The sequence below is a fragment of the Pholis gunnellus genome (assembly GCF_910591455.1).
Source record: "Pholis gunnellus genome assembly, chromosome: 12".
Taxonomy (NCBI): domain Eukaryota; kingdom Metazoa; phylum Chordata; class Actinopteri; order Perciformes; family Pholidae; genus Pholis; species Pholis gunnellus.
In genome coordinates, this window is record NC_136539.1 from 3,364,659 (window position 1) to 3,381,568 (window position 16,910).

Consider the following 16,910-nt stretch of genomic DNA (forward strand, 5'->3'; position numbering starts at 1 on the left):
CAAAATTAGCTCTGACCACTCTCCATCCTCATTCATAGGCGCCGGTCTCCCAAGACATCATGGACATGGATGTAGGTGAGAGGGAGTCGATGCTTGCTGAGGCAGATGTGGCCTCTGTTTTCCACCGGATTTTCAAGGATCAACGCAAAGGTCTGGACCTGGGAATAGCTCCACAGCAAGATAAAGACAGAACAAAACACATCTCAGATCCCACACTGTAGTGTTAGTACAACTGTAGTGTTAGTAACAGTGTAACAAAAAAAAGGCCTGCTGGCTATTACAGAGCTCTGCAACTCTTGAAAATATTGGTCAAGAGCGGCTGATTATTTCTCTAAACATGAAATTTGGCCACGTTGTCCTCATTGTATGTCATGTCTGTGTGTATTTTATCAGAGCTACATTTCTCCCATTGTTTTCCACTTATTGTATTTCACAGTCATTTGTAAGGAACCTGCTTTAAAATTGACCATGAGAAGGGACATTTTTATTTTGCCGTCATATTTCTTCCAGATGACCTTGCGTACCCAGACGGCCAAACTCTTCCGTCTCGCTCCGTCTCCCGGCTCAGCTACTCCTCCTGTGGCAGTGGGAGTGCTTGGTTCCCCCAGAGCAGCAGCAGCTATCTGCCCGGCCTTGAGGACTCCGAGGAGGACGACCACTGCCAGCGCTACCCTCTCTACCAGTCTCATCTGGGCCCCCACAGCCACACCTCCCAGGAGAGCCTGACCTCACCGAACCCCGCACCGCAGGTCTTTATTATGAGTCATATTATTTTCTTAAAAAATTTAATTCCTGAATGTTTATAAATTTGTAAATCCAGGTTCCCAAAGTAGCCTGTTAATGATGCATTCAGCTCGTGAATCATTAAACCGTTCTCTAAAGTATATTAGCTGCGTTTAGCCTATATAAATCAAAAGCAGGGATTCTGGCCCTGTTATTACTTGTTATTGGATCAAAACCAATCCTGTGCGCACGCCTATTCCGCACATATAGACACATACACATATTAGGAACACGACTGGGACCCGAACACAGGATACGGTCCAGACAGGTGGTGAGACAGAGTTTTTATTGAATCGGGGATAAATATGAGGGGGGCTGATGGATGGAGATCCAGCAGCAGCAGAAAGTATGAAAGCAGCACATTCACAACAACCGACTACATGTCTCAAAGATATGTCAAAGGTGAGAGCTTGCCTCGGTTTTTCGTTCCTCGTTTGTGTATAAAATAATAATGGTGAGGCTGGCGTGAGCATGAGTTGATGAGGGGAAAACCTGGCTCTCTGAGGGTTGGCAGGCAGACAGACAAGCAGGAAGACTGGTAGGCGGGTGAGGATTCTGGAGAACAACGAGACTAACATTAGAGAAGGAAAAACAGCAGGAGGCAAAATCACTAGAGTAAGTGTTTGAGTTTGAGTAAGTGAACATCAATCTATCGAGGTGTGGATGAAGAGCTGGAGAAGATAACCTGAAGGTAGATGAGCTGAAGGTAGATGAGCTGATGGGAGACGGGAATGTAGACTGGAAGGGATGATGAGCCAATTGCAGGCGGGAGTGTGAGTTGACTGCACCAGGAGCCTGGAAGGAAGACCACGCCAATACAGGCACACATACAAAGACAGAAGGATTCTCTCATTTTGTGCTTCCTCATCTCTTCGTCTCCTCGTCTCCTCCGACCTCCTGCCTGGGACATGGAGATCAATCACAGCGTGTCATCTTGCAGGATGTATAAATTCCTAAAATGGATCTTGAGGTTAGAGAAGCTGGGAGAGAGGAGGCTTGCCAGATTTATGAGCGAGGATGCACAGGTGTAGCCTTTGCGGAAGTGTTTTTGTCACCGGTGACGTATAGAAGAGCTGTGACAAAGGACAGATGATGCAGATGTGCCACATGTCATATTTAATTGAAATGCCTGCTGCCTCGACTCCTCTCTCCTTGCGTCTCTTCCTCGTCTCTTCCGCTCGCATCTCCGGTGGGAGGAACTAAGAAGCGGGGAGAGGAGGTGAGGAAAGGAATCGAGGATGTACATACGGAGAAATGAGAAGAGAGAGACATACAGGAGTGCTAGAGACACAGAGAAGGGTTAAACACAAGGGAACCTGCAGGGGAACGGCCACAACCGAAACACACTAGGAATCAGAAATGGGACAATCATAGTTCACAATGTTCAACCTCCTCACACAATGTAATCCTATCACTGCACAGATGTTCTATCTTATATCAATTAACTTTACTGATGTATATGCAATCCATATGGCTTTTAATGATTCATCATAAAAGTTTAACATGCAAGACTTTGGCACAGTCTAAAAGTCATTTTAGACCAAGATAAACCATGGAAACCTTTTATTTGACATGTTGGTAGGGGACCAACTGAACATCTGTATCATCATCTTGAGGCATTTTTTTAATATATATTACTACCCCAGCATGGGAATCAAACTAAAAAGTGGACAAAGTGGTAGACTTGACTGGATTTGTATATATACAGTACATACAGTATATGTATATATATATATATGTATATATATATATATTAAACTAGCTACATTTGACCGCATGATATAGCTCTGAACTCACTACAACACGCTGTGTTGGAAGGAATTGTTTTTCATTACTAAAATGAGCAATAAAGGCCAAGATGAGGCCATAAACAAAACTCGTAAAACTATAATCTAATCATGCCCCGTTTGGATTGTGAGACAGATTTGGCAAAAACACGTATATGATCTGTACAATAATGAATTGTGGTTTGGATTCACATTTCTGAAAGACAAAAGCTAGCAGGGCTACTTTTCCATGTGATATTCCAGATCTTTGGAGCAGCACATGTTGAGCCTCTAATACACACACACACACACAAGTTGATCGGGCTGACACGTTGAGTTGACGTAGGGCAGACAGCTGCTAGATCAGAGGGAGGTTAAATACATTACATCAGTGTCTATTTATGTGATATACAACTCCGTCCCTGAAAAGGATCACCACAACTGTTGCTGTTCTGAGCAGATAAAAAACAGTCTTTGTTCATCATTAGTTTGGCTGACTTTTGTTACTGCTGTCAGTAATCACTGAGTCTACACGTGTCCTCGTGTGCCCTACTGTTGGGCGCATGTGTCTTTGATTGGATTTAGACCGGCTGTGGAACTTAAAGGGGAAATTTGACACATTTTATGTGGTATGTTCAATCAGTGCTGATGGTAAATGTAGTCCACTGAAGAAGAAATAAGTTCTCCAGTGTGTGCTGTGTTGACGGAGAAAGCTGAAGTCTCCTGCTGGTGGAGCCATGCCAGCTGTGCCTACATGTACCAGGATGCATTGCACGCCAGCGGCGAGCTCTCTTTCAGTCTGAGAAATAAACTAAATACACTCACAAAATGTCAATGAAGGAAATATTTTCCCACTGAAACAGAAAAATACAACCGCACACCTTCTGAATTCAAGTTTTTCTCTCATTTACCAAACTAGACATCCGTCTTTCCACTGTTCCAACAATCAGCTACTCCGGTTTGGTCAAAATAAATCCTTAATTCACTGAGTAAGATAAAAGGAAGTAAAAATATTTTTCCCCGTTGTCTCTCTCTGCCGTGCCAGCAGCTGAGGAGTTGCAGCGGCTCTTCTACAGAGGCAGACTATTAAATTAGCAAATTACAATGACAAAAATGTCTTGAATTGCCCTGCTGGTCTTGGTTGTTTTTTCCAGTTTACCTTTGTCCCAGTGACGGGGATAACTTTCATGCACAGGAAGGCACACAGGGTTCGCTCTCTCGGTTTGTTGTCGTCGGCTACAGCATCAAATAAAAACTGCCCCAGCTGACATTCATTACAGCACAATGATTCTGTTTCTGTTCGCATCGGTGGGCATTTTGAGCAAAGGAACCATTAGTCTGTGTTTGCTCTCTGCAGCTCAGATTCCAGAGGGTCTCCCCAGTCATACCCTCTCTCTGGCTGAATACGGCCAGCCAAAACACTGTCAAATTTACACTGTAATGATCCTTGTCCTTAACATCCTCTGCAATCATATTTTGGGATGCCATTTTCAGTGTTCAGAAATGTACTATTTTGCAATACAAGCGAAGAAAACAAGTATTTTTTGCCATTGCGCCCCACAGCTAATAATGCTGAGGTGGCAATCTGTAGCTCTTCCTTACTCCAACGTCGTCACTGTCACGTCACTGGATGCAGGAAGATCAACGGATTTTGCAGCTACGTCAGACAGACACCAAGAACAAGAACTGCAGCGGTTTTTCACACTATATCCCTAACTGAAATAAATAGATATCATTTTCCCTTTTTTAATTTTTGATTATTGATGTTTGATGTGGTGGAAAATAATCTTTTTAACCTCCCTGTGAGAAATAACCGAGATGAGAAAACTATTGTATTTTCATGGGAAGAGGGTTAAGTGGTGAGATCAGGATGACACTACAGCAAGCCAGAAATGCTAAAATACCTTCGATATGACAACATGTATTATTAGCTTCTAAATGAGTCTGGTTGGCCTCGTCTGCATATGTTTAGGTTTAAGCGATACAAGTTATAACTAAAAGAATGGTATGATAAATGTCCACAACATTTGACTCAGACTATCCGAATCGGTATTCTTTATTAAGGATAGCTGGTGTCCCACCTGGCCTTGTGATGATTTCCGCCTTCGATATGTGGTGTCATGGCAAATTTGTCTCACAGCTGGCCAACACACTGACTGGGGGACACAAACAGGATACTGCAGAAAACAGACAGTCCAAACATGTGACTGTCAGACATCAAAAGCAGTCGTGGTATTTCACATTGGCTTAGTACCAGGATCCCTCAGACACCAGCTGCTCATCCTGCATACGAATGTCGCCTCCCCTCCGTTCGATTCTGATTTGGAGCGCTTGAAATCAAGGGACATATCCACTTTGGTTATGTTTGTTTGTGGGATAAGACAGTGGGATCACTCAAGACGTTTTTACATGTTAAAGTTAAAGTTAAATTCAAGTTAAATTTTAAAAATGAGTGAATACAATTTTTGTTAATGGTATTTTTGCTGTTAACAAACAATGAAATGATAATTCATGTTTACTCATTACTAAGGATGCTATAATTTCTTTAAACAGTTTATTGTTTCACACATTTTAACATTTTAGATATTATAGTAATAATTTGTGCATGATTACCAAATGATTTGTAGAGAAATGGTTTGTAAAGCATCTATAAACATTATTTGGATGGCTTTCATAAAGTTGCAGCTGATTATTGTAATGCTTTGTTAAATCATGAATAAACCATCTATAAACATATTAAGATAGATGGTTCAAATGTTGTCATTGGTTATTAATTGGTTTCTGGTCCATTTATCGATATAATCTTTATAGATGCTTTACTTTAAGTATTCATTAACCTTTTTAACAATAATCATCTGCTGCAACTTTATAAAAGCCATCCAAATAATGTTTATAGATTGTTACAAACTATTTTTTAAGGTTTAATTTGGTAATCATTAACAAATACTTGATGTAGTATATAAAATGTTATAATGAGTACAACAATAAACTATTAAAAAGTAGTTTTTATTGTTCGATAGAATTTATCATTTCTAAACTAATTATGTAGAAACTAATCACAAAATATAAAATCTTAACAATATTGCACTGTTAATAATAACTGTTAATTGTTGCAACAATAATGTTGTTAATACATTCATTATTAACAGTAAAATAACTATTAACATGCTTTTAAATGACTATCAATTTATTATATTATACACAGTATATTTGTTAACTGATGGTTATTATAAAGTGTCTCCAAAACTTGAATAAATGAGGTGAGAAACGGAGGCTTCCCTACACGGCACCAGGGCTCAATGACCAGATCCAGATCTCAACCCATCTGAAGGCCTACGGGAGATGTTGGACTTAAGTGCTCTGCCGCGTTAGAAGAGTACTAGGGCCACGTCACAAATCTATTTGAGTTTGGGGCGCATGTCAACATTTTATTTTAAGTTCTAAATTTAAAGTCAGAATTTTTAGTTAAAAGTAAAAAATCTGAGAATTAAGTCTGAATTCTAATTATAAATTCAGAATTATTAGAGTCAAAATTCTAAGAATAAATTAAGAATCAAAATCCTTAGAATTCTGAGAATAAAGGCACAATTCTGAGATTAAAGTCAGACTTGTGACTCTAAACTCAGAACTCAAATAAACTTTTCACATGTGGCCATAATCTTCCGAACCGTGTTCCGAGGCCTTTCAATGGTCTTTTTCAGTCGGCTGTCTCACAGGCGCCTGATGGAACACGTCCTTCTACAATACAGATATGTACACAGGGTCTTCTGAATGCACCATTGTGATTAGGTTATATGAGGTTATGTTTATCTATGGGGTCTTGGTTTGGGTTTGGGAATCTTAGGAATGAGAGGCAGAATTTAACAACCCAGGGCAATGACTTGGCTCATGACTGTCTGCTTCACTTCCTGATTTGAAGATGACTGTTTCTGAACCCAGGGACAGTTATTGCATCATGCAATGCATTGCATTATCCTAATGAGCCGACTTTAGTCAAGATTTACTCTCTCTGCATCTGGACTGCTGTGGCTTTGCCCAAGTCATTTTAGAGCGGACCCTCTCAATTACAGTGAACTCACATTTGGGGATGAGCGGATGTGGCTCAGAGCTCAGACTCTGATGATGTTTGATTTGTTCAGTCTGAGGGAAATTGATATCATATGGCACGTTGTTACTCAGAGCGTGAGTTCAACAGAATCCTGTATTCTATAATCTTGTTTTGAAGAGACTATTAATACATGTGTGGTGACTTTTCTTGTGTTCTCCAACTTTCTTCTCTAATGCAATCATTCCTCTATGCCTCTGATATCCTACTACCGGCTGACGTTCTTCATCATATCTTGTCTTCATCATCTGACTGTAGCCTCCCCGACTCTCCCCGTCTTCCTCCAGATCACTGACCTGAACAGACGCATGTCAGCCATTGAGACCCTCTTGAACCACTTGGAGCACAAGGTTACCTCAACATACCATGAGGTAAATCCATTCAAATATCACATCACAGTTGCCAAGTAATCATCAAGAACCATCATCAAACATCAGCCCAGCTGTTGCAGAAGGAGGCTTTGGCAATTAGATGAGGAGGAGAATGAAAGTTCAAATCGAAAAAAACAAGAATATGTTTGCGTGTACATTACCATAGCAACAAGGACTGTGATTAGTCCTTCGTTGGTCTCATTACATGCTGCAAAAAGTAGAAAGTGACATACCAACAATAAAGTGAGCAGCAAACATTCAGTTTTATTAAACTACACATGAAATATGAACCTTACACTTGACTGGCCTCATGTTCCAGAGCAACATATGAAGTCCTGTCTTTCCTCAGACAGCACCCTCCTGCATTCACAGGTCTTTGCTGCGCACACAGCTGATGATGATTAAAGTCTGTGGGGACTGGTGGAGATTATATACTGGAGCTTGGCCTTCATCTTTTCAGACTTTACTGGAATGAACCCTGAGTGACCGCCACGTTTCCATACGTGTGCAGAGGCTTCGACTGTAGCGTACACTTACCTGTTTGAAAATGTAATTATGTGCAAGGGAACCATTTAGTGTTGGTCTGCTCGGTGATTTTATTCATTTGATTGTTTTGTTTTCAGCAAATGATCCCTCCTAAAAATGAGGCATTTCATTTGCAGCTGATTGTTTTATAATCTTTGATAAAGAGAGGCACACAGCTCCTCATATTCATCCTCCTCTCATCAACACGGAGGTCTCATGTGGGTTTGGTGTTGTGGTGCCGTGGGCTCTGAAATCCACACCAATATAATCAGAGAATGATCCAACCCACAAACACAGCAAACCGTAAACAAAGCTCGGCTGGTAATTAGTGGCTGTTCGGCTTCAAATGAGAGCAATATTTGAGAGATTCATGCTTTACTCTCTCTTGTGGCATAGCACAGCTTAGATCAATTAGCATATATCATATGTTTGGCTGGTTTTGTCTGAGCAGAGTCTGCACGCAACATGTCTGTTAATGTCCAGCTGATGAGTGTAGGAACAGGAGAGTTCTCACGCTTTCATGCATCCATGTACTGTGTGACCCATCTATCCGTCTTCTAGACCTGCTAGTTCCTGTTTAAGATTGCAGGCTTGTTCATGGGCTGAAGCAATAACTGCTCATGCTGAAAGAATGAGCAGGAACTACATGTCCCAGGCAAAAAGTTTGCATCCTCCGCAGCTGATGACCTACTTACATAGCAAGGCATCTCTTTCTGTCTGTATGAATGTATGTGTGTCCTTTGCATATCTCAAGAACCGTCCATCAGATTTACTTCACCCTTGGCGGGTGTATAGCTGTGGAACCAAGAGAAAGCTTTGTCGAATTAAGTGCAATTCAAACATGCTGCTCGTTCAATATTAATTATCTTTTTGTTATAGAAGCAAGCGGGGGCGGGGTATCAGGGCTCTCAGGGGAGCCGAGTATGTCCTCCGCAGTGGGCCTTTACAGGCCGCAGTTGTAAGCAAACTTTTCTTCACTTTCGTGGAGTCAATGAGCGATGAGCGATTCTCGACTACGCTGCACTTCCTGCCAAGTTATTGCTCCGTTCCGAACGGGCTAAAGCACCAACTGCTTTCACTCAAGCAATGCATTCTAAATCAAACACATATTCTCTGCTGTGTTCCTGCAGACCAGCCAGGCTCCTCCGACTCCAAACAGCTCCTCTCCTCTTCCTCAGTATGAGGAAGTGGACTTAGAGGAGCAGCAACTGAGACAGAAGCTGCACGAGATGACGGACAACATCAGTGACCACGGTCTAACGTCTGACGAGGACGAGCCCTCCTCCCAAGAGGTCCCAGCATGGAGGAGCCCAGAGGGGGAGGCCAAGCCATCCAGAATACCGACTAGACCCACATCCCAGACAAGCATCATTCTCTGCAGATTTGAGGAGGAGCTGCCTCAGCTGACTGAGTCTCAGAAGGTACAGCTGTGGCAGATTTAATGAGCAAAACATCAGCAGAAAAAATAAGATTTTGTATTCACAACACAAGCATTTGATGCCAGAAAGTTCATCAGAAACATACATACTGCACATCTGGATTGTTGCACATTCTGTTCCAAACTCGAAGGAAAAGAGCCTGGCTCATGAAATTCCATACCACCTCTGCAGGAATCCATTTGAAGCACACACTAGTCATAAATCAAGTCACTCGGCCGTAGCATTTATTTTTCCTTTGCAACTGAAACACAGAATAGACTATAGTAAAATAACTCTTTCTTAGCTGCTGTGCTAAGCTGCCTGAACATTTCTTTCTGGCATTTCTTTCCCTTAAAAGTTAACAGTACTCTGGTGTGTAATGACATTGTGTTATTAACATCACTGTACTATAGGCCTGTTCAAACTGCATGCCCTCTCTTAAGGATTGAAAGTATCACATAACACTAGCGCGCACAAGCAGGAGAACACTCAGTTATGACCTGATGAACTTGTGATAGTTTTGCAGCACGGCTGTCTTGCTTCCAGTTTGACTGAAGGGAGCAAAGGTCAGCTCTTCTGTTCTGCTTATCATCAAACCACAACTTTTTGTGCTTCATTGACTATAGTCAAACTTGCCACTACAGCATATGGTGCTTCTGGGAGATGCTGTTTATATAGTAAATACCAAGACCATTATCTACATGCAGGCATATTGTACTATATATGGTTGCAATACGTTTGTTAACCTTCCAGTAGGTTTTTGCCACTGGGAACATCTACTAGGGCAATGTAGACTCTAGAACTGTTGTTGAGAGAAGACTGAATGCTTCTAATTCACTTTCCCAATAATGTCATAACTAGTCTCCATCTGTAATTTTACAATTTTAGGTTCGTAACAAAATGAAATAGGAAACCACAATCTGACTTCATAACTGTACTAAGTTTTTAAAAAGCCAGCCAGTAGAACATGGATGTACAATGCAGCTGCTGTATGTTTGCAGGCCGGGTGGACAAGTTTATGAGAAACTCCTTCTACAGGGGCTCCCTGACACAGAGGAACCCAGTGGCTAAGCCCAAGACCAAGGCCACCTGTGCGGTATGACCCCACTGTACGGCACGGGGTGCATTGAAGAGTTCAGTCCCAACATCATATAGCACCATTTGAGAAAAAAAGTCTGTGAAAAAAGTATTTATATAGTAAATACCAAGACCATTATATGATACGGCTGATTTGGAAATTCGTCCTTTCAGATGAGGCTACTTTGGACTTTTCATCCACCAATTGCTCCATAACTAGACCTCCACCCAAAACAACACAGTAGGTTGTGTGTCATTACCTTCCAAAAAGCGTGCTTCTGAACAGGACCACAACAGGACCACATTATTTGTCGGGTTTTTTCTAAACTGTTAAAAATGAAAGCTACAAAAATGGATCACAGGACTGTTTTCTAAACTGTTGTGGTTTTGGTACGTCCAGGCAACTAAATGTCTGTTAAGGTATACATATACAGAAAGCACACATTTACAATTTTTAGTCAATTCTAAACAAACATTTTCAGGAAAAAAAGAGATTGATTGAGATTAGCCAATAATCTTTTTCTTAACCCAAATCATTTTCACTTTAAAAACATTTCAGGTCTAAATAAATGGCTTAAATTCAATAGTTTTGATGTTATATGATGTTATGTTTAAAAAGAGTTTGGTCAGGGTTCGCTGGTGGCCAACAAGGTATAAGCACTGACCCTGAGTCAGCCAGGACACTTTGTTGCATGTCCTTCTGCCATCACTCTACTGTTATTTAATGAAGGGATTAAATGCCCAACCACCCACACAACAAAAACAGCTTGATGACGTTTTGATGTGAATTACTCATTCATATATATTTTTGTTTATTTCCTCACATTTGTCTTGAAGACAAACCACTCAACAGACAGCCTGGAGAGGAAGTGGCACCCCCTAGAGGAGGGCTCAAAGGCAGGATTCAAAGGCTCAACGGCCTTACTGGTTGAGCTGGAGGACAAGGTAGCTCAAGCAGCTGCCAACGTCCAGAACGCCCAGAGTGAGGTAAGCTAAAACCAGAAGCTGAGTTAAGCTTAGTTGGCACATTAGATCTGTTTTGAAGAGACAGAAAAGTGTGCAGATTCCCTGTCTCTCTTTTTGTTCCCAAGGTCTCTTACATAGAGAACAGGATCGCTGCCCTGAATGCTGCTGGTATGCCAGTGGATAAAAGAAGAAAGGTAAAGACATGTATTTCATTTGAGTGTTTGCCAGAGTTTTAGAGTCAGAGCAGGTTAATATGAACATGTCTGATGGTGTAAAATACTTATGATATTGTTCTGAAGGCAATTTTTATTCCAACTGGTTGACTTTATAGGCTCGTTTAAGATGAGCCAGAAGCAAATTGCCTCAGATGACTTGCTAGTAAATCAAGCTCAGCACTCATTGGGAGTTGAAACTCAAATTCAAAGAACCTACACTCTGTGCAATTACGATGAAGTGTAATCTCATTTTAAGCAGTAACATATGCATTTAATTAGTAGGCCTGCATATCTGACATTAACAATTTAACACATTTTTGCATTATCCATGAATGCAAACTGGTCAAGATCGCTGATAAAAATAGTTTGGAGTGGTTCTTTCTTTTACATCTAGTGTTCAATCCCAGTGTGGATTTGTTTTAACTCGAGTCACATTCATTTGTAGTGTTTTGCCGTTTTTGCCATCACTGCTACATTATCTTCACTTAATGTGAATCTTATTCTTATGTTTTTTTATTTTGTATTTATTGTATCTCTGCACTTCTATCTTTTTTGTTTTCTATATCTTGATTAAAGTAGCTTTTGACTTATTAGAGAAGAACCCTAGTCAAATATAATAATTTGCGTGTTCTGTAAAGGGAAGTGATGAGTTAGGAAATGGCGTGGTACTTACACAGTACATTTTTACTGGACTTGATGGTCTTGAATATGACTCCTACTTCTGTGGCCCCGCACTCTTGGATTCAAATCAACCAATAACATAATTTCTATCCCCTCAGCAGGTCTGTCTCTGATAAATATTTCTACCCTCAAAGGTGCCAAAATGGCTGATAGGCCATATATTTCCCACATTCCATTTTTTTTCTTTTCTTTTTGATTTCGTCTTTGGTGGCTTCTAGTCTGCAATCCCGATCCAAGCAAGAAGACTCTCCTACAACTTTCCCACAAGTAAGAACCGACACTGCTACACTTGAGCGTGATCCCCAGAGCCTTCCGCCTGACTCAGAACATCTTAACCTTGTTAAACTTGGAACACATGATGATCTCTTTTGTGAGCTGTGGAACACTGCGTCCTATTGCACTACAGCATTCATTCCCAGCTGTATGTCAGATACTCAAATTCTCTACAGGCAGGATTCCCACAGGCCTTAAGCTACAAATGGAAGAATGTTTCAAGGCAGAATAGTGGTTATGCGATACGTTTGTTAACCTTCCAGTAGGTGTTTGCCACTGGGAACATCTACTGGGACAATTTGGACTCAAGATTTGTTGTTGAGAGAAGACTGAATGCTTCTAATTCACTTTACCAATAATGTCATAACTAGTCTCCATCTGTAATTTTACAATTTTAGGTTCGTAACAAAATGAAATAGGAAACCACAATCTGACTTCATTACTGTACTAAGTTTAAAAAAAGCCAGCCAGTAGAACATGGATGTACAATGCAGCTGCTGTATGTTTGCAGGCCGGGTGGACAAGTTTGTGAGAAACTCCTTCTACAGGGGCTCCCTGACACAGAGGAACCCAGTGGCTAAGCCCAAGACCAAGGCCACCTGTGCGGTATGACCCCACTGTACGGCACGGGGTGCATTGAAGAGTTCAGTTCCAACATCATATAGCACCATTTGAGAAAAAAAGTCTGTGAAAAAAGTATTTATGGCAACAACAACAAAATTAAATAATCTGGATTGTCTGTTTTGAAGATGTTGAACGGTCAATGTAAAGAAGTCAGACATTTTGGGGAATACACTTTATTGCTGAGAGTTAGATTAGAAGACTGATAGCCGAGTCAGAGAGCTTAGCTTAGCATAAAGCCTGGAAATGGTGCCATAACATTGTTTTGAAACCCCAATAGTCTGAAAAATATCCCATTGGACCGAAAGCCCATTTGTCCAACAACCCGTTATCTTGAAAAAAACAAAAGCTAATTTCTCTGAAGGCCCATTGTTTAGAAAATACTTTCTCTCTCTGCATCAAACAGAAGCACATGGCTAATTATTGTGTAGAATGACTCATCTGACCTTCCAGAGTGCAATATATTTTGACCACTATGGTAAGACATTACCTGACTTCTTTACCTGATTACTCTGTCTCTGATTGGTTTTCCCTGATATTCTTACCCTTACCTTAACTAATGTCACTCCTCAATCTTAAACCGAACCAACCCAACCAACCTAACCAACAAAGGCAAGGAGTACTTGCCAATCAGAGGCAGAGTAAGGCGGGTCATACCTTCGCAATAGTATGAAAAAGAATTCTGGACGGTCTGCAAAATAATTAGCCACGTGGTTCTAATTGTTGCAGGGAGAGTGTGTATTTTCAAAGCAATAAGCCTTCGGAGCAATGGCTATTTGTTTTCTGGGCTGTCGGACAAACAGGCTTTTGGTCCAATGCAATATTTTTGGACTGTTGGGTTTCGGAACAATGGGCCGTCACAACAATGGACAGTCCCCCTGGAAAGGGAAACCGCTAGCCTGGCTCTATCTAAAAGTTTAAAAAAATCCACATTAACACATTTGGTAGTCCTGAAGTCACTGCTCCAGCCAAGACATAGTACCCCCGCCCCACCTTTTGACCTAGCTAGGCTAGCTGTAGCCTTACATTTAACAGTGTGACATAAGAGTGGTGGATTTATAAAAAATGTCACACCATTTCCTCAGATTTCTTTTTCCTCCAAATGGATCTAATCTTGGAAAGGAACTCTTCACTGGGCTTTAACTTCTACTGGTGGATCATCTGGTGGTTGATTTCCAATCAGGCTTTGTGATGGTTTTAAATAATTGTATTTCCTTTTATTTTTGCTTCTTCTTTTTTAATCAAATATAACAATTATATCGAATTCTTGCATTATTGGTATGATTAATGTCCCAATTAACTTTATTCAGTTATTCAATTCAGCTAATATTAAATTGTTTCATTTTCTTAATTTCTCATACTAGACAAAGACCGTATCTTTTTCTGGTATTAAACAATGTGTTTATTTACACATGTCTTTAGTTTGGCCTGAATTTGAATACAGTAGTTCATGGATCCTGCCAAAAGAACTTAGAGCCATCAAAAGGTTTGATTAGATTAGCGAAAGAAACACTGGTTATGAAAAGTATATGCCTGTTTACTGTGATCTATTATGAGAATTTAAAACACTTGCTTTGACTGCCAAGATTTCTGGAAAGCACTTAAAGTTAATGATCAAGATTTAAAAGACAGCCATGCAATATGCTTCTCAGGTGTATCCTGTTAAAACAAAGAAATCTTCTTTAACTATGAATGAGACACTTTTTGCAATGCTTAAACATGTATTAGTGTGCGTTCAATATGCAAAAAAAACAAGCTGTGGTCCAGTCTCCAGCAGTCCAGGACGAAGCTGTAGATCACAGTAAAACAAGAGCTTTCGTTTGCCTTTGATTACCACTATTTGCTTAGACTTCTCTACACACTTGTGATACTTTAAGAGGAAACAATGCATGGGGATTGATTTCCCCTTTAATTTAAATACGTTGTTAGTTTCTTTTCTTCAGCCTGCAGTAATCACTCACAACATGATGATTCATAAGTCATCAAAAGGTTTATGTTGGCCAGAAACGGACGTTAAAGACGTCGTACTTCCTGTTGTATTCATGTTTGTGTCTCAGTTGCTATGAATGATTTCATGGCTAACAATGAATCAGTTAACCCAATCAGAGCATGAAATGATTCATTATCTAATTACTAATTACAGCCAATCATCGTTTGTTTCTGTCTGTCTCTCTCTGATTGCAGAAACCAGTAATGACGCAGGACTCATGAGGAGGAGGCTGAGCATTATGTGACCACGTTTGTTGTTGTAACAGTTCGTAACGGACTGAAATTAAGCTGAGATTCCTATTTAAACATCAGAGACTGTCGACTGGGATGGGAGTGCTTACATTTATATTTGAAACTCTTTCCCTGTGATATTGTTGTGCTATTTTACTGGGATAGGTACCATACTATATTTAATGGAAATACACACATGATATGCACTAATGTTGCTAGACCTGCATCGTAGGGTGTACTTGATGATTTGCATACAATAACATGCAAGTTAATGTACTCAACTGTTTTTTTCCTGTTTTAATCTGAAATCTAGTTATTGTTTCCAATGTTCACACAGTAGACTAGAAATGAAAACGTTTCCAGATTAAAGCAACATCTAAAATTGTGATATTTGCAGCCTGTCTAAAACCTGTGCAATAACAAACTACAAATCAGTTAGAAATATTTTTACATTTTAAGTTGCTAGGCTACTATCATTACAATATCACAGGCCTGTCTTATATAAAATGAGTTAGTTAAATAGTGATGTATGAATAAAACAAATATAGACATTGATGTGTATTGTGTGTATTATGGCACAATATCGAAATGGCAATTATAATAAATGTGTGAATTTGTTAAAATTTCTTTCATATTTTTGCCAATGAGAGCTTTAAAGACTTTTTACTATGTCTACATAATCATATCGTCATTTTATATTCAAGGGATTGTTTGGATTATTTAAAGTGAAGTGAACGTTAAACAACTCAACATCAGTTATATTATATATAAATATATAATATTTGACCTTGCTGTGAGACCAACACAAACTGAAGCCGCTATCAATGTCTCTTCAAAGCCACCAGACTCCATTAACTAAAACAGTCATTTTCCTTGTAGAACACAGTAGTCTACCGCTGCATCGATCAGTTAGTTGTTCGTATTATTGTGTGATTTTGATGATGTTGGGAGTGAGAACAGGCTGGATTTAATGTTGACTGTCTGATTTGCAATTACACAAGGCAAACAGAAACATGAACAATTCATTTTCTCACCAAGTTTAACAGGAATTTACATTATAATGGTTCATGTTCAATTTTGTCATATGTGATAAAGGAATTTCCATGAACTGTTTGCACATACAGACGGGTGATAACCTAAAGGAAACCCCTTAATGAAAGAGTGGAGAAACACACAGATGCAGATGTTTCCATGCAGGTTACAAAGGGTCAATGACAATGACATGATTCATATCTCCTTGAATTAGTCACCCATCTGTACATTTAAAAAGTCAAATTCAGTTTTACTTTGTTTTTTTAGTTAAAACATCACTTTAAATATATGTGTAACTCTAATTATGCAGTGACATTGTTTTTTTTCCCTCATTTGTCTTATTAAATTATTTACAAACTAAACTGACACCGTCATTTTATCTTTTTTTTCTTCTTTTTAAAGATGGGACATCAAACAGCAGTTCTCTGGTACATTTGTGTCGTCTTTGACACCTCTTCCCGTAACAGAACTGCATTCTTTTTCTCGAATCAGCCTCTTCTTGTTGATGAAATGTTGGCAGCTGCCCGACCGCTTTTATACTTGCTTGGTCCGTTGCTCTTAAGATAAGACAAGATAAGATATACTTTATGTCTTGGGCAATAGTTCTGCACACAGCTGCAATCCACATCAAATAATACACAGCCAACAGACATTACAGTGATACACCAAAGAAGAGACACAAAAGCATGTCAAATGTTGCCCATGCCCTGAAAGATTTATAAAATACATATAAAGTATTATAAAAGATATTTTTTTATTTTAGTCAGTGGTGGTCATGCCTCGATATAACAGCCCTGATGGTTCCTTGAATCCACAGGGAGAGTTGCATCAGTGTGCACTCGCCTAATGCTATCAAG

The 16,910-nt window shown here is 39.8% G+C and overlaps 1 protein-coding gene across 1 annotated transcript in view; it reads left to right on the top strand.

Moving 5' to 3' along the window:
• Positions 1-15,565, top strand: part of mlphb (melanophilin b) — a gene marked incomplete at its 5' end in the record, with an annotated part of 37,519 nt that extends 21,954 nt beyond the window's left edge. The window contains 9 exons of the mRNA XM_079170515.1: positions 39-150; positions 511-749; positions 6,942-7,025; positions 8,681-8,971; positions 10,883-11,032; positions 11,137-11,205; positions 12,126-12,174; positions 12,692-12,786; positions 14,986-15,565. Coding sequence (XP_079026641.1) covers positions 39-150; positions 511-749; positions 6,942-7,025; positions 8,681-8,971; positions 10,883-11,032; positions 11,137-11,205; positions 12,126-12,174; positions 12,692-12,786; positions 14,986-15,012 — 1,116 coding nt within the window. The 3' untranslated portion in view covers positions 15,013-15,565. The remainder of the gene's footprint in view (positions 1-38; positions 151-510; positions 750-6,941; positions 7,026-8,680; positions 8,972-10,882; positions 11,033-11,136; positions 11,206-12,125; positions 12,175-12,691; positions 12,787-14,985) is intronic.
• Between the last annotated feature and the right edge of the window lie 1,345 nt (positions 15,566-16,910).